This window comes from Ascaphus truei, chromosome 4 (assembly GCF_040206685.1).
Source record: "Ascaphus truei isolate aAscTru1 chromosome 4, aAscTru1.hap1, whole genome shotgun sequence".
NCBI classification, from domain to species: Eukaryota; Metazoa; Chordata; class Amphibia; order Anura; family Ascaphidae; genus Ascaphus; species Ascaphus truei.
This window is the reverse complement of record NC_134486.1, coordinates 263837792-263857299: the sequence shown is the minus strand read 5'-3', so window position 1 is coordinate 263857299 and position 19508 is coordinate 263837792. Positions and strand designations below refer to the sequence as shown.

The following is a 19508-nucleotide window of genomic DNA, read 5'->3' as shown; positions in this document are numbered from 1 at the left end:
CACCCCCCCCACACACTGACTGACCCACCCACCCCCCCACACACTGACTGACCCCCCCCACACACACTGACTGACCCCCCCCCCACACACTGACTGACCCACCCACACCCCCCCCCACACACACTGACTGACCCACCCACCCCCACACACTGACTGACCCCCCCACCCCCCCCCCCACACACTGACTGACCCCCCCACCCCCCCCCACACACACTGACTGACCCCCCCACCCCCCCCCACACACACTGACTGACCCCCCCACCCCCCCCCCACACACTGACTGACCCACCCACCCACCCCCCCACACACACTGACTGACCCACCCACCCCCCCACACACACTGACTGAATAACACACACTGACTCACCCACCCCCCCCACACACACTGACTGACCCCCCCCCCCCCCACACACTGACTGACCCACCCACACCCCCCCCCACACACACTGACTGACCCACCCACACACTGACTGACCCACCCACACCCCCCCACACACACACACACTGACTGACCCACACACTGACTGACCCACACCCCCCCACTGACTGACTGACCCACCCACACCTCCCCGCACACTGACTGACTGACCCACCCACACCTCCCCGCACACTGTCTGACTGACCCACCCACACCTCCCCGCACACTGTCTGACTGACCCACCCACACCTCCCCGCACACTGATTGACTGACCCACCCACACCTCCCCGCACACTGACTGACTCACCCACCCACACCTCCCCGCACACTGACTGACTCACCCACCCACACCTCCCCGCACACTGACTGACTCACCCACCCACACCTCCCCGCACACTGACTGACTCACCCACCCACACCTCCCCGCACACTGACTGACTCACCCACCCACACCTCCCCGCACACTGACTGACTCACCCACCCCTCCCCACACACTGACTGACTCACCCCCCCTCCCCCGCACACTCTGACCCACCCACACCCCCCCACACACTGACTGACACACCCACACCCCCCACACACTGACTGACACACACACTGACTTACACATACACACTGACACAAATACACATACACACTGACTGACACACATACAGACACACTGACTGACACACACACACACACTGACTGACTGACTGACATACACACACACACACACTGACTGACTGACTGACTGACTGACTGACATACACACAAGGAATTCACACTTAGTGCAAATAGCTAATACAGGGGATGTGTGCCGAGCACGCGCATTCTAAGTCAAATTTATTTGCGTTTTGTAACTGAAATTGTATTTTGATTTTTAATTAAAACATCACCAACACAAATACAATTTCTGTGACAAAAGTCAAAGAAGTTTCACTTACTATGCGCGTGCACAGCACACACAGCTTTTTTTTTAATTGTATTGGTTCCCTTTAGTCTCTCTTCTCCTCCCCTCCCTTGTCTCTCTACCCCCTCCCCACCCTCCATGGTGAGAGAGAACCTGTTGCTAAACATGTTGAATCCCACCACTGCATTTTACTGATTGTGAACTAAAAACGAGAATCTCCTAGCAGAGATATCTGGTGTCACAGACAGAAGGGGTCGTGCACTCACTTTAAGGAGGAGGGGAGAGGTGTAAGGGGAGGGCACTTCTCAAATTGCTTGTGTAACGATTTCTTGAAGTGCTTTTCCTTTGGTAAGAAATGGTGTTAGCACGCCCAGTGGGCAGGCAGTATTATCAGCAGCCATCAGGGCAGGAAGACTGAAACTAACCAAGAGATTAGTCTAGTCCCAGATCCAGCAGCCAGCTGCATGTCTGCAAACATGCCAGAGGAGGTGAAAGACTGATATGCTGTATTTATTCTTTTTTATTATTATTATTATTGCTAAAGCTCTGAAGACCAGACGAGGAGCCAGCAAATGATTACTAAAGAAGCCCACAGAATATGTTGTTGGGGGCTCTTTCTACCCTATTCAACGGGCCAGTGAACTAAAGCAGTGGTTTCACTGACTTGCCAGGCATTTGCAGGCGCTGGGCTATGTATCCGGGACACGGAGTGTGGGGCATGTGAGCGGCGCTGGGTGCAGTGTGTGCCCCCGGGTGCGCTGCCCTGCAGATATTTCACGTGGTGACACCAGGATCAGGAAGGTGATGAGAGACTAGAGAGGGCTGAGAGATAGAGGAAGCTTCGTTAGGAAGGGCTCATGCATCTTGTATCGCTTCATAGCTGCAGAGAGGAGCTGCGGCAGAGCTTGGTGCCCGCATAAAACTTGTGTCGTGCCAGGAAGAGGGTCTAAAAGTCTCTCGCCCCCTTTCCCACCTTCCCAGCCTTGCTACCAACTCCTTCAACGTAGCAGAGGAACTGGCATTTCCCCTTCCTGCTGCTGCTGCTGGCTTTCCGCTGCGAGAGCGCTGCAAGGAGGAGAAGATGAGTGACAGCAGCGAGGGGATCACTTTCTCAGTCCCTTGCTCCCATTTGCCCAGTCTTGGGTGCTGCGTGCTGGAGGACAAAGCCGGGCACAAGCAGCATGGAGCTGCTGCAGCAAGTGGTGGGGGCAGCAGGCTGCCTGCAGCTGGCAGCTTTTGGCAGGAGGATAGCATCGGTGGAGGCTGCCATGGTGGTGGGGGAGGTGCAGCCCGCTGTGCCAAGGGACTGGCTCCGGCAGCCACCAGCAGCAGCAGCAGCCGCAGAACCACCGTGGTGTATGTGATCAATGAGGCCAGCCCAGGCGTGCAGGCGATTGAGAGCGCTGCGCTGCACAGCCTGCAGGAGGCGTGCGAGAGCCAGGGGGCAGCGCTGGAGAGCCTGCACTTTGGCAAGCTGGACTTTGGGGAGACCACCGTGCTGGACCGCTTCTATAATGCAGGTGAGATGGGGCAGAGACCACAAGTAAGGGGATAACATTACTAAGCAGTGGGGTAGAGTACCCTTACTCATTAGGATGTCACAGTTCTCCTATCTTGTGCCCCCCAAGTGTGTGATCTAAAATACTCATCAATGTGAAACCCAAAGGTTGAAGTGGCTTTATAAAGGTAGTGGTGCTGTGAGTGACTTTTTATTGAACATTAGGGAAAAGCTAATTTGGTGTCTGGTGTGTGTGTCTCTCAGTGAGAGAGGCTCTCTTAAGTAAATCGATGTTTTTAAATAGAAAATGAGACTGTGTTAATAGGGAAGTAGCGGTACTCTGGTGTTGTAATTAGGAAAGGAGTGGTACTGTACAATGACTTTCCAACCACTGGGCTGGGAAATAACATAGCTAGGCAGGGGGTTATGACTCCAGCAAACACAGGGGGTGCCCTTCATCATTAGAATGTCACACGTATCCTCCTCTCTCAAGTGTGTGATCTAATTCTAATGTATATTCATGTCATTCTTTAGGCTTATCTTATCAATATTAACCATATTGACAATGTCATTAGCAAAGTTACTGTAGGTCCTAGAAGAGACATATCCTTAAAAGGCAGTGACACTGTGCTTGTTACCAGGGCAGCCTGATTCTCTATTAAATAAAGGGGATTTGGTGGAGGTTGTGATACCTTTTAGGGGAACAACATTAGAGATCTGTATAGATTAAATGATAGCGTACAGAGTTTTTAAAACCTCATTGGTTTCTTCTTCAGGTGAGGTTTCAAAAACTCTGTACACTATCATTTCATCTATGAAGATTTATAATGTTGGTTTGTTAAAAGGTATCATTACCTACGTCTTTCAGTACCAGGTTTAAAATACATGTAGAGCCCGTTTTATTTCAGTTCAGAAAGGGAAACCATATTTAGAAAGCCATTATTTATCTAAATACTCCAGGGTACAAAAGCAGTGCATAATTGGTCCAAAAACAAGTCTGCACCTGATTTATCCTTCAAGAGAATTCCTCTGGTTCCAAGGGGAATGTTTATGTTCTGCAGTTCTGCAACCAGGAGACTGATAACAACAATCCTCTTAATGTGGGTTCCATTTTCTTTAAAAAAATCTAAGTGTAGATATGTAACATTACTTTACCACTGGTATGTCACTATTACAGTAATTAATCCTTTCCATTGTTGCCTCTTGGCTCTTAACCTTCTGATCTGACCTTTCTGGGTTCATGAAGCTTGACGTTTATGTGTAACAAAGGCTGATCAAATAATGGGCTTTGCAAAGTGCATAGCACTGCTGTTATTCTGCAAATTCCACATTTTCAACCTTTGTTTATATTAAGAACATTGGTCTTGTCTTTGCTCTTTCACAGCAGTGACAACAAATGTAGATGACTATTTTAACAATTGCATCCACAGAATTTCCCTCTTCCTGAAAATATTGTTCTTAATTACGTTTGAGCAGAGTGACACTTGGAGGGTAATTTAGTAAAGTCTCCCTTCTGCAAAACGGGGCAAAGAAACTGTGCAAGGTTTATTAAAAGAAAAAATATTCCCATTAAAAAGAATAGGTTTTTCTTAATAAATATTGTGTGTTAGTACCAGTTTTGCCCTTGTTTTTGCAGCCAGGAGACTGATAAAGGACCCCCAGAACTGTTGTGTAGTACACTGATTCCCAACAGGGGGTTCGGGAGGTGTCTTCAAGGGGGTGATCCAAGAAAAGAAAATGTACTGGTGGGATCCATGCAGTATATAGGGTTATTGAGCCCATACGAGGATTGCGCACTTAGTAACGCCCTAAAGGGCACCATCCAACCTGTGAAAGCTTCCAAAGTCATGCCCCACAATTCCTTGCGCTGTGTATGCGAAGCATTGTGGGGAGCGACTTTGGAAGCTCCTGCTGTAATTGACCACCCACCCAAGCTCCTGCTGTTATACCACACATGCTATCTGCACACATGGAGGTGCAGTTTGGGCCTTGTTAAGCGTATGTTCCCCCCATGAACTGAGGACACTATACTGCCTGAATTCAGTCAAACAGTTTTTTGTTAGCAATGGTCTGATGAGTAGGCAATACAAGTTATTAATTAGGGGGTCGCTGAACAAATATTTTGTAGCAGGGAGTGCACAATGTTAAAAATGGTTGGGAACCACTGGGGTAGCGTATTGTAAAATAACCACTGGATTACTCATTTCAACACAGGCTCACTCAATGTTTCTTCAGTTGTTGTTGTAGTACAGTGTGACAGCCATGATTTACAGTTGCAGGACTGCTCTATTAAAATGGCATTTTTCAATTTTGTCCAGAACCACAAAGTCAGACAGTCACAGAGGTCACTAAACCATAGGCATCATAAGAGAATAGAGGGTATTCCCCCAACTTACAGTAACATTCAGGGTACCTTAACCCTTTTGCTGCCATGGGCATTGGCCTTGTGTAGCAAAAGGGTTAACGAATGTTGCACAGCTACAGCAGTACTTAGCATCTCACGAATGGAAAACTGAACCACAAATGCAACTTTATTTGTACCCTGGATCTGCTTAATACTAAAAGTCATCTACAGTGTACGCATCAACTTTTTAAATTGAAGTCCTCTAGCTACTCACCATTAAAAAATGCAGCGATCTCAGCACATTTTGTCCTTCTTTTGTATCTAAGAGCTGCTTAGAGCTGTACCTGCACCTTTCGCATGAGACAAAGTCATAAGAACATAGCCACAGGAGCTTTCAATGGCCTTTACTTCTCACAGACGGTCTAGGACATTTGGCCGCGGCTGTTTCACCGCGACCAAATGACCACCGGCGCTTTGCCATGACTCGCCCTGTCGCCGGACACTTCGCCACTAAGGTAAGTGCCTAAGCTTAACCCTTACACGAAAACCCCCTACCATAAGCCCTTAGCCTAAAACCCCATACACTAACCCCATACCCTAACCCAGGGGAGCGCAAACTTTTAGAGCTGTGCCCCCTGCCTGCTCCCCCTTGCTCTCACGCTCCCCTACCTGGTTTGGTGTCGTTAAATGACGCCGCGGGGTGACGTGATGTGACCCCATTGCCATGGAGACGGACGTGACGTCACTCCGCATGACACCGCGGTGTCATTTGACGCTGCGTTGCCATGGTGACGCATCACAGCAACGCGTCTGAACCCCAGAGAGTTGCAGAGGCCTCAAACGATCCCCCCGCATTTAATTTAAATACCCCGTGGAACAGCGCGGGGCCTCTGCAACCGCCCCCAAAAGAAATCCTGCGCCCCACTTTGCGCACCGCTGCCCTAACCCCAAAAACTAACCCTATACCCTAACCCCTAAAACGTACGCTCTCCTAGAAGCGGCCAGCGGCAGGGGTCCCTCTGCAGCTGGACGCTGGTGGTCATTTGATCGCCACAAAATGGCCAGGACAGAATTTCCCTTTCCGCTCGCAGATATAAAGGACACCTTTCCGTTTACACAAACGTATCAAGGTCCTACCGGGTATCTTTCTGTTACCCTCTGATTAATTACAGTAAGCAGACACCAGCGACACGTCCTTCTTCCCCCTTATAAAAGACACAGTTCTGACTTGCACCTTCGCATAATAACCCATTTGTTTTAATGCAAACTCTACAAGAGAAAATGAAGGCCAACTTAAATGACTTCCTTCTGCCTTGGGATATTTATTGAAGTTTACAAACGTACCTCTCATTGGTAAGGAAGTGTTCTCTTAGGTATTTAAAACCAAAGACAAAACATAAAACACAGACAGAGCTCAGTGTTTGGGGGTTCAATAGGAGCTTGTTAGGTGTCCAGTATGTTTTAGAGCAGCGTTTCCCAAATGGTGGGTCGCGACCCGGCACCGGGTCACGGCACCAAAATTGCCGGGTCGCAGCGAGGCTGGCCACGCGGTGTCTCCTCCCAGCCCCCCCCACCCGCTCGAGTTAAAAAAAAAAGAGCAGCGATTCCCCCCGCGGTCCCACGCGCATGCACAGGGCAAGCAGGGACCGCTCCCTTCCTCCCCCCCGCTCCCAACGTGGGACGGAGGAGGAAGTACTAGCTCCTCTGCGGCCCACTTCCTCCCGCGACCCGCTTCCGGAGCCCACCTCCCGTGGCACCCCCTCCCGAACCACCCCCTCCCGAGCCCACCTCCCGCGCCCCCAAGCCCACCTCCCGTCCCGGGCAGCAGGGGATATCGGGGGCAGCAGGGGAAAGAGTCCGGCCTCAAGGTAAGTCACTGTCACCCACCCAGTCACTGTCACCCACCCAGTCACTGTCACCCACCCAGTCACTGTCACCCACCCACCCAGTCACTGTCACCCACCCAGTCACTGTCACCCACCCAGTCACTGTCACCCACCCACCCACCCAGTCACTGTCACCCACCCAGTCACCCACCCACCCAGTCACTGTCACCCACCCACCCAGTCACTATCACCCACCCACCCAGTCACTGTCACCCACCCAGTCACTGTCACCCACCCAGTCACTGTCACCCACCCAGTCACTGTCACCCACCCAGTCACTGTCACCCACCCACCCAGTCACTGTCACCCACCCAGTCACCCACCCACCCAGTCACTGTCACCCACCCAGTCACTGTCACCCACCCAGTCACTGTCACCCACCCAGTCACTGTCACCCACCCACCCACCCACCCAGTCACTGTCACCCACCCACCCACCCACCCAGTCACTGTCACCCACCCACCAAGTCACTGTCACCCACCCAGTCACTGTCACCCACCCACCCAGTCACTGTCACCAAGCCACCCAGTCACTGTCACCCCCCCACCCAGTCACTCACCCCCCCACCCAGTTACTGTCACCCACCCAGTCACTGTCACCCACCCAGTCACTGTCACCCACCCAGTCACTGTCACCCACCCACCCAGTCACTGTCACCCACCCACCCAGTCACTGTCACCCACCCACCCAGTCACTGTCACCCACCCACCCAGTCACTGTCACCCACCCAGTCACTGTCACCCACCCAGTCACTGTCACCCACCCAGTCACTGTCACCCACCCACCCAGTCACTGTCACCCACCCACCCAGTCACTGTCACCCACCCACCCAGTCACTGTCACCCACCCACCCAGTCACTGTCACCCACCCACTCAGTCACTGTCACCCACCCACCCAGTGTCACCTACCCACCCAGTCACTGTCAAGGTCACTGTCACCCACCCACCCAGTCACTGTCAAAGTCACTGTCACCCACCCACCCAGTCACTGTCACCCACCCACCCAATCACTCACCCACCGTCTCCCACACACCCACCCAGTCACTGCCTCCCACCCAAGGGTCCCAGTCCCCCCACCCAGTCCCCCATCCCTCCCACCCAGTCCCCCCTCCCCCTCCCACCCAGTCCCCCCTCCCACACAGTCTCAGTCCCCCCTCCCACCCACCCAGCCCTAGTCCCCCCCACCCAGTCCCCAGTCCCACCCAATCCCTGTCCCCCCTCCCACCCACCCAGTCCCCCCTCCCACCCAGTCCCAGTCCCCACCCACCCAGTCCCAGTCCCAGTCCCCTCTCCCACCCACCCAGTCCCAGTCCCCCCTCCCACCGTCCCAGTCCCCCCTCCCCCTCCCACCCAGTCCCAGTCCCCCTCCCACCCACCCAGTCCCCCCCAGTCCCAGTCCCCCCCTCCCACCCACCCAGTCCCCCCCCTCCCACCCACCCAGTCCCCCCCCTCCCACCCACCGTCCCAGTCCCCCCTCCCCCCTCCCACCGTCCCAGTCCCCCCTCCCCCTCCCACCCAGTCCCTGTCCCCCCCTCCCCCCCAGTCCCCCCTCTCCCCTCCCACCCAGTCGCCCCCCCCCTCCAGTCACTCACATCCGTCATTGCCTGTAATTCACTGTTTGTGTCTGTGTACGTATAGGGGAGAGCGAGTGTGTGTGTGTGTGTGTGTGTGTGTGTATCAGGGGCTGTGTGTGTGTGTATCTGTATCAGTGTCTGTGTGTGTGTATCAGAGTGTGTGTGTATCAGTGGCTGTGTGTGTGTGTGTGTGTATCAGTGTGTATCAGTGTGTGTGTATCAGTGTCTGTGTGTGTATCAGTGTCTGTGTGTGTATCAGTGTCTGTGTGTGTATCAGTGTCTGTGTGTGTATCAGTGTCTGTGTGTGTGTCAGTGTCTGTGTGTGTATCAGTGTCCGTGTGTGTAGCAGTGTCTGTGTGTGTGTAGCAGTGTCTGTGTGTGTGTAGCAGTGTCTGTGTGTGTGTAGCAGTGTCTGTGTGTGTGTAGCAGTGTCTGTGTGTGTGTAGCAGTGTCTGTGTGTGTGTAGCAGTGTCTGTGTGTGTAGCAGTGTCTGTGTGTGTGTAGCAGTGTGTGTGTAGTAGTGTCTGTGTGTGTTTGTAGCAGTGTCTGTGTGTGTGTAGCAGTGTCTGTGTGTGTGTAGCAATGTCTGTGTGTGTGTGTGTGTGTAGCAGTGTCTGTGTGTGTGTAGCAGTGTCTGTGTGTGTGTAGCAGTGTCTGTGTGTGTCTGTGTGTGTGTAGCAGTGTCTGTGTGTGTCTGTGTGTGTGTGTAGCAGTGTCTGTGTGTGTGTAGCAGTGTCTGTGTCTGTGTGTGTGTGTGTGTGTGTGTGTGTGTGTGTGTGTGTGTGTGTGTGTGTGTGTGTAGCAGTGTCTGTGTGTGTGTGTGTGTGTAGCAGTGTCTGTGTGTGTGTGTGTGTGTAGCAGTGTCTGTGTGTGTGTGTGTAGCAGTGTCTGTGTGTGTGTGTGTATCAGTGGCTGTGTGTGTGTGTGTGTGTGTGTGTGTGTAGCAGTGTCTGTGTGTGTCTGTGTGTGTGTGTAGCAGTGTCTGTGTGTGTGTGTGTGTGTGTGTGTGTGTGTGTGTGTGTGTGTGTGTAGCAGTGTGTGTGTGTGTGTGTGTGTAGCAGTGTCTGTGTGTGTGTGTGTGTGTGTGTAGCAGTGTCTGTGTGTGTGTGTGTAGCAGTGTCTGTGTGTGTGTGTGTGTGTGTGTGTGTATCAGTGGCTGTGTGTGTGTGTGTGTGTGTGTGTGTATCAGTGGCTGTGTGTGTGTCTGTGCAGGCCCTATAGGCCAGTATAGGCGATAAATTTTTTAGTGGGTCACGAAGGAGAAGTTCAAAAATAACCGGGTCACGGAAAAAAAAGTTTGGGAAACCCTGTTTTAGTGTTCTCTTAGGCCCTGACCCTCTCATGACTATTCCCCCTCCCTTCAAACCCCCAAATAACAGACTATAACAAGAACATGGTGGGAAAGGTCACAGCATTTTCATAAACAAATATAACACACAATAATACAATACTACATTTTTTCATAAAATCGGTGTTTTTTTTTTTTTTTTGTCTGTTTTCCGGTGATTTCATTTTATTAAAAAAATCAAAAAAAAATCGGTGTTTAACAATGAAAAACAACTGACACGCATTTGATTTTGGTGTTTATCAGTGTACTTTTTTCTTGTTTCCATACTCCCCCCTGATACCTTTGCCTCCTACCTATGGACGGGCTGCCACAAGAGTTGGTATTTAATAGGCAAGGATGCTTCATTTACGGTGTTTATCGGTTTTACCCGAAAGTGCAAGATTATCAGTCGGTTTAAACTTAAAACATGAATCCCATACATATAATACATAACGTCCAATCATTGGCAGCCATAAACTGGTCCAAACCTCTTACCGTGCAGCCAAGAGAATTCTTAGGCCTCGGTCCCGCTGCGCTCGTTGGCGCGGGCGGCGGGTCGCGAGTTCCCCACCAGCAGGGGAATCCTCGCGAGCCGGTCCCGGTCCCCACTGGCTGCACAGCTGATTACACGCTGTAGCGCGTCAGCCGCTGGAGACACCAGAGAATGGTGTTTTCTAGCTTTGACGCGTGACGTGTGTGGCTGTGAGCCAATGGGGAGGGGAGGCTGCGGGAGGAGGAGAGGCTTCGGGGAGCGGGGAGGAGTGTGGAGGGACAGCAGGTGAGTGCCTTTCTCTGTGTGTGTGTCTGAGTGCGTGCATGCCTATCTGTGTGTGTATGTGTGTGCCCGAGTGCGTGAGTGCCTGCCTCTGTCTGTGTGTGTGTGTGTGTGTGTATGAGTGCCTGCCTGTGTGTGCGCGCGTGTGTGTGTATGAGTGCGTGAGTGCCTGCCTGTGTGTGTGTGCGCGTGTGTGTGTGTATGAATGAGTGCCTGCGTGTGTGTGTTTAAACTTACTTTCCAGCTCCAGCCCGAGTCCGTGGAGGGAGGGGGGGGAGAGTAGCGGGTCCCTCCGCTCAAGCCACGCCCCCCCTCCCTGTCAAACCGCCCACCTCCCGATCAAACCTCCCACCTCCCGCCCACCTTCCGATCAAACCTCCCACCTCCCGCCCACCTCCCGATCAAACCGCCCACCTCCCGCCCACCTCCCGATCAAACCTCCCACCTCCCGCTCCGGCTCCCGCTCCCTACAGACCGCAGATCGCGGTCTGTGTATCTCAGCGCACCGCCTGTCAGCAGCCCAGGTGCGCTGACTCTGGGAGCGGGGCCTTAGCCTTACGTATATAAACCGAACGCTTAATGATACAATCCCATGTAGTTGACCAAAAACAATTGTTTGTTAAATTGTTTACAATCTAGTTGACTTACTTAAACAAATCTGACCATACTAAAAACAAAGATGTGACTCCTCTTGTTTTTCTGTAAATTAACCTTTAGAGAGCCTTTATGGCCAAAAGCCCTATTGACGTGTCCAGAGAATCATGGCAAAAATGCTTGTGATGATGATGGCTGCACTGTAACGGTTAAGTACAAAATGCATTTCTTAGAGGCCTATGGACAGGGGGGTGTTTGCCAATTAAGTGATTTGGTTTCCCTAAGCCCATACATCAGAAAAAGTTAAAAATTGAAAAATAAAATAACTTGCAGATGTCACATTAAGGTATAAAGGGCATGGACTACCCAGATGTAACCCCTTAAACATGTCACTGCCATTAGTACAGTTTGGTCACTTGAGGGACTGATACTTTAACCTCTGGGTAGGTAACATCAAGGCCATGTACCTGGGTCCTTTCACATCCCAAAGGGCAGGGTCCCATAGTGCTGTGACCCCAAACTGAACTTGTCTTTGTTTAGTATGTTCTTGTTTTAGGAGAATACATAATTATTACATTACAAAATCATTATATACAACACTACATTAACATCCGCATCAATGAAAGACATTCACAAAACGTATCTAAATGCACACAAATTATACTTAATATGCATACTATTCCAATGAATAAATACAAGATCTAGCCCAGCGGTACGCAAACTGGGGGGCGCGGGATTTTTCTGGGGGGCTCGGGTGTTGGCAGAGGCCCCCGGCTCTTCCCTGAGGCATTTAAATTAAATGCCGGGGGACCGCGCGAGGTCTCTGCAACTTCAACTTACCGGGATACAGCCGGCTTCTGGTCACGTTGCCATGACAACGCGGCATCAAGTGACACCGCAGGATCATGTGACGCGTCATCGTAATGAGACACTCGGCGTAATTTGATGCCAGGTCACTGGGGCTGGGGGGGGGGGGGGGGGGGCGAGCTCTGGAGCCGGCACACAGGGGGGGTGATCTAGCCCATTAACATAAATAATAACGAAATCGTAGAATATAGCCTACAACACTGACATAAATAAGCACTAGCACCTAAAGGGGCGGGAGGGACCTAACGAGCCTCGCCCTTTACCTGTACCTAGCAACCGACCGACAACCAATCACCTATTAACACTTGTCCTCACCTGAGCTAGTGACCAATAAAAACACTGATTAGCCATTGTGGGCTCGGGGAACCACCTGGGAGCACGGGTCGAAAATCTCTATTCAATAATATACAGCAAACAACTGATTTAGTTTGATACATGAATCCTTTCAGTGCCGTAGGGATCCCTCTGACAAGTCGCAAACATGTGATTAGCGGTCACGCTCGTGATGTTACTGCGGCGACGTGAACAGAAGAGAAGGGTCCTCTTCCGGTCAGAACGTTTTCAACGTCCTGCGGAGCCGTGAACTTGCTCTCCCCTACAAAATGAGCAAGCGGGCATGAGGACATATAGTAGCCGAGTTTTAGGCTAAAGGGATAAAAAGCTACGAAACATGCTAAACTAATGAAAATATCTTAAAATGGTAAATTATACGTCATAAGTCATGTTCTTATTATTATCTTTTATGTGTCTGGCATAATGCAAACATTATGTATAGACATATACCTATGTTAAGACAAACGGACAATAGAAAGGTTATAAGATTTTCTGACTGTTACAAATATATGTTGCTAAGTAGAACTGCACTAGTTTTGTAATCAATGACACCGATTTTGAACCAGGGGAGCCTGGTTCAATTCCCTGTCAACTCCTTGAGCCCTTGGGCAAGTCTATTTGCCTCCCTGGGCTTCACGCACCGAAAACATAGATTGTAAGTTCAGCTAGAGAGCAACGGTGTCTGTAACATTCCTATGGACTGCGTACCACACACTATATTGTAATTGTGAAGCATTTTGCGTCGCATTGGGAGAAAAGCGCTACATGAAATAAAATTATTATATAACTTTCTAGGGGTTGTAGAAGAGTGTGTAGCTTTAAAAAAAAGAGGAGAATTTAAGTAATACAGGATTTAATAGGAAGCCAGGAGAGGGATTTCAGCAGGGGAGACACCGAGATTTAGGAGCGAGTAAAGGGATTCTAGCAGCAGCGTTTAGGATAGATTGTAGGGGAGACAGGTGAAAGGCAGGAAAGCCGGACAGCAGAAGGTTACAATAGTCAAGATGGGAGAGAACGAGGGCCTGAGTTAAAGTTTTAGCAGTAGAAGGACAGAGGAAAGGGCGAATCTTTGCAATGTTACAGAGGTTTTAGCTACATTGTGAATGTGAGGGAACAGTCAGATGGGACACCTAGGCACCATGCTTGTGATACTGGGAGTATGATAGTGCTGCTAACAGTAATGTAGAAAGGGGCAGTAGGGCCAGGCCTGCGTAGAAGTATGAGTAGCTCCGTCTTTGACATGTTAAGTTTGAGTCCACAGAGGGCCATCCAGGATGATATAGTGGAGACACATTGAGAGACTTTGGTCTGTACAGCAGGTATAAGGTCAGGGGTTGAAAGGTAAATGTGTGTGTCATCAGCACAGAGTTGATATTTGAACCCAAGAGATGTGATAAGATCACCTCCTAAAGAGAGTGTATAAAGAGGAAAGAGAAGACCCCTGAGAGAGATCGATAGAGGAGGTGTTAGCAATCAATACACTGAAAGTACAATGGGCGGGGTACGAGGAGATACAGGATAGAGCTCTATTACGGATACCAAGATCATGGAGAACCTGAAGGAGTGCCAGGAGAAGGAAAGAAGTGGGGAAGGAGTTGTGACTTTTTATGATTGCTGCAGCTGGTGTCTGTGAAGCTGTCTCTCCCTGAGCTGCCAGACGCTCCTCCTTCCTCTCTGCAGTCAAAAGTGCGGGCCGGAGCGAGAGGAAGGACTCCACATGCTGCAAATTCAACGCTGCTCCTCTGACCCCTCAAGCCGGCACCAAATAATACCACAGTTATAAATCGGGTCACATATCGGCTTACCGACATGTTTTATTGCTGCAGTATTACTATGGTACTGGTATATTTAACCCTAGGTTAGAGGGGTTTACACCCCGAGGAGGTAAAGTTGATTGTGGAAGGCGAGGGCGAGAGCATGCAGGAATGAGGCAGGGAACATGATTGGGAGAGATATCCCCAGAAGCAAGGGAAAGAAACATGGAAAGAAAGGTGTGAAGAGGATTTGTAGGGGTGTGTTTTAGTGCAGGGGGTATAGCTGGTAGTGTCAGAGGGCGCAGTTAGGAAAGGAGTTCATGTGAACTGAGACAGGGAAGTGGAGATACAGGAATAATGAGAACGGTATAGCATGGCAGTGGTAGTAGAGCTATTTTATTGTTGAGACCTGGGTAGGATAAGGGTAAAGAAGAAGATGTGAGAAATAATCAATTGATGAATGGTGGTGCTCTATAATGTTGATAGAAGAGTGTTGTGTCTTCCTGAGTCTTTAATAGATGTCCTTCTGTCCAACCCCAGAATAACTCCATGCCACTTATAAACAGGCCAATTGTAGACAGGGCTTTGCAACCCCTTGCATTTCCGTCTCTAGGGATATTCCCAATATATAGGCCCAGTCTAAATGTTATCTCGCCCACAGAAAGCTATACACCCATCTGATTAACACACTGGAGAGATTGTTCAATGTAGCATACCAAGTACAGAGAGGCTGTAGAACATTCACCGCAGACAATGTTGAGAAGTAGTAGAGATCGTTAAATTTAGCATACAGATGTAGCAAGACGTAGGCCTGGGACACAGTACAGTAGGCCTGGGACACAGTACAGTAGGCCGTGCTGAGCCGCGCTGAGCAGATGCACTTACCCCCTGCATCTGTCATCAGCGCGGCTTTAGCTGCGTGCGGAGGCTCAGATATTTTGAGGACACAGGCAAATTTAAAATTTGCCGCTCAGGGGAGCGGAGGAGCGGTCACGTGACCGCTCACAGCCATTGGGAGCGAGGGTCTAGCCCCGCCTCCCGCCACGCATGCGTTCCGCCTTCTCCCCGCCTGGGCCCCGCCCCCAAAGCGTGCTAACTGCCTCGCCTGCCAGGACACAAAAAAGCTTCAGTTTGAGCAGGCGATGCAGAGCAGGAGCGCGGATCAGCGCGGCCCGAGGCCTTACTGTCCCCAGCGCCACGGACGTACAAGCAGAAGTCCACGACGCTGAGGACAGTGCCTGCCACGATCGCCCTGCAGGAGGTCCGTGCTTGTGCATGGGACAGCGTTAATCCTTCGGAGCTGCGACCGCCATGGTCATGTGACCACGGCACCAGGGACATGAAGGCTTGCTACCTCTGTACCAATTACAGACAGGCTTCATATTGTTCCACATGAAGCAGGAGATATAAAACCAGGAAGTAACGCCAGTTCCGTAACCTGTATCTCGGAAACCGTGGGTGTCCCAAGAGCTGAAAATAATGCGTTTCACCTCTAAGGACCCCCTGGCTCCCATGCTGTACATAAAAGGGGGAGGGAAGAAGGATAGGTATGGGGGATTGCTGATTTAACGTTTCTCATATGAAACATATGTCCTGTATTATGGACATGTGCAGACTGCCCTAGTCCTAAACAGTCATTTATCAATGTATCTTGGTTACAAAACTAGTGTAAAAATATAGTACTAGATTGATCAAATAAGATTATTATTTTTTGTTTCAATGGGAATCTTTGTCCTGCTACGCTTGTTGTAAGTGAATGATGTGGAGGAACGTCTGGGCTTGTGAGTGGGGAAGAAAATTAGGTTAGTTTGGTGAACACCGTTATAAAGTAGAGATAACCGTAATGTCTTTAAGACTTCCAAGCAATCTATGTTTTTTTTGTGTCAGGGCACAAAGACTGTACAAGTATGTGAAAACAAGGAACCTGTATGCAGTTCTTAGGACTGCTCAGGATCAGCTTTCTTTAGAAGTAAACAGGAAATATGATAAGAATATATGATGCTCTTAACCACTGTCATATAGAGATTTGCTGAATATATATCTATATGCATGCACACATAGCACGCACACGTATATGTGTCTTTTTTTTCAACCACCAATCTATGCATAAAAACATTATTAACATGATTAAAGTAACTGTTACTTATTTCCATCCTGTTAAAAATGATTGTGCTACTTTCTTCCAAGCATATAACTGAATTCAAGCATATAACTAGGGATTCCGGAAACCCCCCCAAAAAACACCACCGACTGATCATTTTGCACTTCCAGTTAAAGCCGCTAAAAACAAGACATAAGGCATCATTTGTTATTGAATTATACCTTTTGTGGCACCCCAGCCACAGATCAGATACTAAGGAAGAAGGGACATTTTAAAAAGTGTGCAGATGAACACCGAATTCAAATGTGTGTCAATTCTTTCCATTCTGAACACTCATGAACACAATGAAAACACTGGAAAAACAAACACCGATTTCACGAAAAAATAAACACCGAAAACCGGAATCCCTACATATCGCTTCATAATTACTATGCAAATAATGGAAAAAAGAAAAACACCAAATCACCTCTAGTTTTCAGGATTGACAAATAGTCTTATCAGCAAAAGACGTTGAAGAAAGGTTGCAGAATCCCTCCAAAGTTAAACATGGAAATATATATATTTTAAAATACTGAGACATCCTAGGATGTCTTATGACAAAGACTGCATTGTAAATATGGCCCAAAGTCGTCTTTTGTCTGTTTCTGTTTGTTTAATCAAACCCCTCTCATGTCCCAAGTTACCACGCTTAATAATACAGCTCAACCCCGTTATAACGCGATCCGTTACAGTGCGAATCCGCTTATAACGCGATACAAGCGTGGCTCCCAATTTTCGTAATTATGAATACTTTACAACACGATTATTGGTATCTTAAATACTTTATTGTACAATGCATACAATTGTACATTATTTCTAACGCAATACGCTTATAGCGCGATGTGATTCTTTGGACCCCAAGCACAGCATTATAAGGGGGTTGAACTGTATCTACAAAAATGTCTTAAAACTATGTGTAGGTGTCTAATTATTTGTATACAGTTTGTCAGTCATGTCCACATTAACACTCCAAACAATGCCAGTGGTTAAATTTGGCCACTTTAAGCACTTGTATACTGTATAACTGTGAATCTGCACCCCTGTTGTGAAGAAGAGATACACCCTATTCAAATTAGTGGGCCAAAGATCTTGTCTGGCACGGGGAAGCAGCTTCAATGTATATTATAATGTAGGCCTTATCCAGTGAGGTCCGATGTAGCTAATCGCATTCCCTCATCTGCCGAAAAACGGACATTCCAGTCAATGACAGGTTTTTAGCCGATCGTAGGTGATTAGATGGTTCAGATTTTATTGAATAAGGTCCTTAGGCTGGATTTATCACAGAGCGATGCGCTCCGTCCGGCGGTGACAGCCATTCAAGTCAATAGCAGTTACCGCCAGAGCAGGCGCGATACCCTGCATCGTGCTTTGATAAATCCCACTTAGTCTTTTGCAACAGTTTTGAAACTTGGCTCCATTCTATATCTTGAGGTTATCAGGAGTCTGGTGACAGCCTCAGGAGTAATGGAAGCTCCGGGGAAAGGAAACTTGTGTGGCAGGGATAAGAGAAGGAAAAAAATAGTTCTTAGAGAGAGGTCTGTTATCATTATAAATAGACTTACTGGAATTGTTATGTATCAGTCTATTCACTTGAGACTGCTGTAACGGGTCTTTTTAAAAATGGCTATACAACGCATTGAGTAGTTTGTTGCAAATCATTTACACATTCACATTTACACATTCACATTTACACATTCACATTTACACATTCAAGTAGGTTTAAAACATTTGCTTTGAAACTGACACAAGTATTTTAAAGGCGTTTGTTTCCACCTAAGGTGGAATCCATACGTCAGAACATCCCCTCTGTTTCTTCCTCCCATCCTACACCTCTTCCTAACTCTCCTCCTGCCTTCCTTGACTCTTTTTCCACTGTCTCAGAGGAGGATGTGTCGCTGTTGATCGCCTCTTCTCCCTCTACCACTTGCCCTCTTGACCCCATTCCCTCCCATCTCCTAAAACCTCTTGCTCCTACTATAATCCCTACGCTCACGCACATTTTTAACTCCTCCCTCTGCTCTGGAACCTTTCCATCCTCCTTCAAACATGCAACAGTCATACCATTACTCAAAAACAGCAAGCTTGACCCTACCTGTCCTTCTAACTATCGGCCTGTCTCCCTCCTGCCTTTTGCCTCTAAACTCCTTGAACGTCTTGTATTCGCTCGCTTGCTCCATTTTCTCAACACCTATTCTCTCCTAGACCCTCTACAATCTGGCTTCCGTACTGCTCACTCCACGGAAACAGCCCTCACTAAAATAACTGACGACCTCCATGCTGCCAAAGACAGAGGTCATTACACTCTGCTCATATTACTCGACCTCTCTGCAGCATTTGACACCGTGGACCACCCTCTTCTCCTTCACATTCTCCATACTCTTGGCATTCGGAACAAAGCTCTATCCTGGATCTCATCCTACCTCTCCCATCGTACTTTCAGTGTCTCTTCTGCTAATACCTCCTCCTCTATTGATCTCTCTGTGGGGGTACCCCAGGGCTCTGTCCTGGGACCTCTTCTCTTTTCTCTGTATACACTCTCTCTAGGTGACCTAATAACATCTTTTGGGTTTAATTATCACCTCTATGCTGACGACACACAAATATATTTCTCAACACCCGACCTTACACCTACTGTACAAACCAAAGTTTCTGAATGTCTCTCTGCTATATCATCCTGGATGGCCCTCCGCCGCCTTAAACTCAACATGGCTAAAACAGAGCTCCTCATACTTCCTCCCAAACCTGGCCCTACTACCTCCTTCCACATTACTGTTGGAACTACGATCATTCACCCAGTAGCCCAAGCACGCTGCCTTGGGGTCACACTCGACTCCTCTCTCACATTTGCCCCTCACATTCAAAACATTTCTAAAACCTGTCGCTTTTTCCTCCGCAATATCACAAAGATACGCCCTTTCCTCTGTTGCTCGACTGCTAAAACTCTGACTCAGGCCCTCATTCTCTCCCGTCTTGATTACTGTAACCTCCTGCTGTCCGGCCTTCCTGCCTCTCACCTGTCTCCCCTACAATCTATCCTTAACGCTGCTGCCAGAATCACTCTACTCTTTCCTAGATCTGTCTCAGCATCTCCCCTCATGAAATCCCT

At 49.1% G+C, this 19508-nt stretch overlaps 1 protein-coding gene across 1 annotated transcript in view; it reads left to right on the top strand.

Moving 5' to 3' along the window:
- The first annotated feature begins 1705 nt into the window (after positions 1–1705).
- MAP3K5 (mitogen-activated protein kinase kinase kinase 5) overlaps positions 1706–19508 on the top strand; it is a 192502-nt gene continuing 174699 nt past the window's right edge. Inside the window, exon 1 of the mRNA XM_075597435.1 lies at positions 1706–2830. Within this exon, the coding sequence (XP_075453550.1) occupies positions 2392–2830 (439 nt within the window). The 5' untranslated portion in view covers positions 1706–2391. The remainder of the gene's footprint in view (positions 2831–19508) is intronic.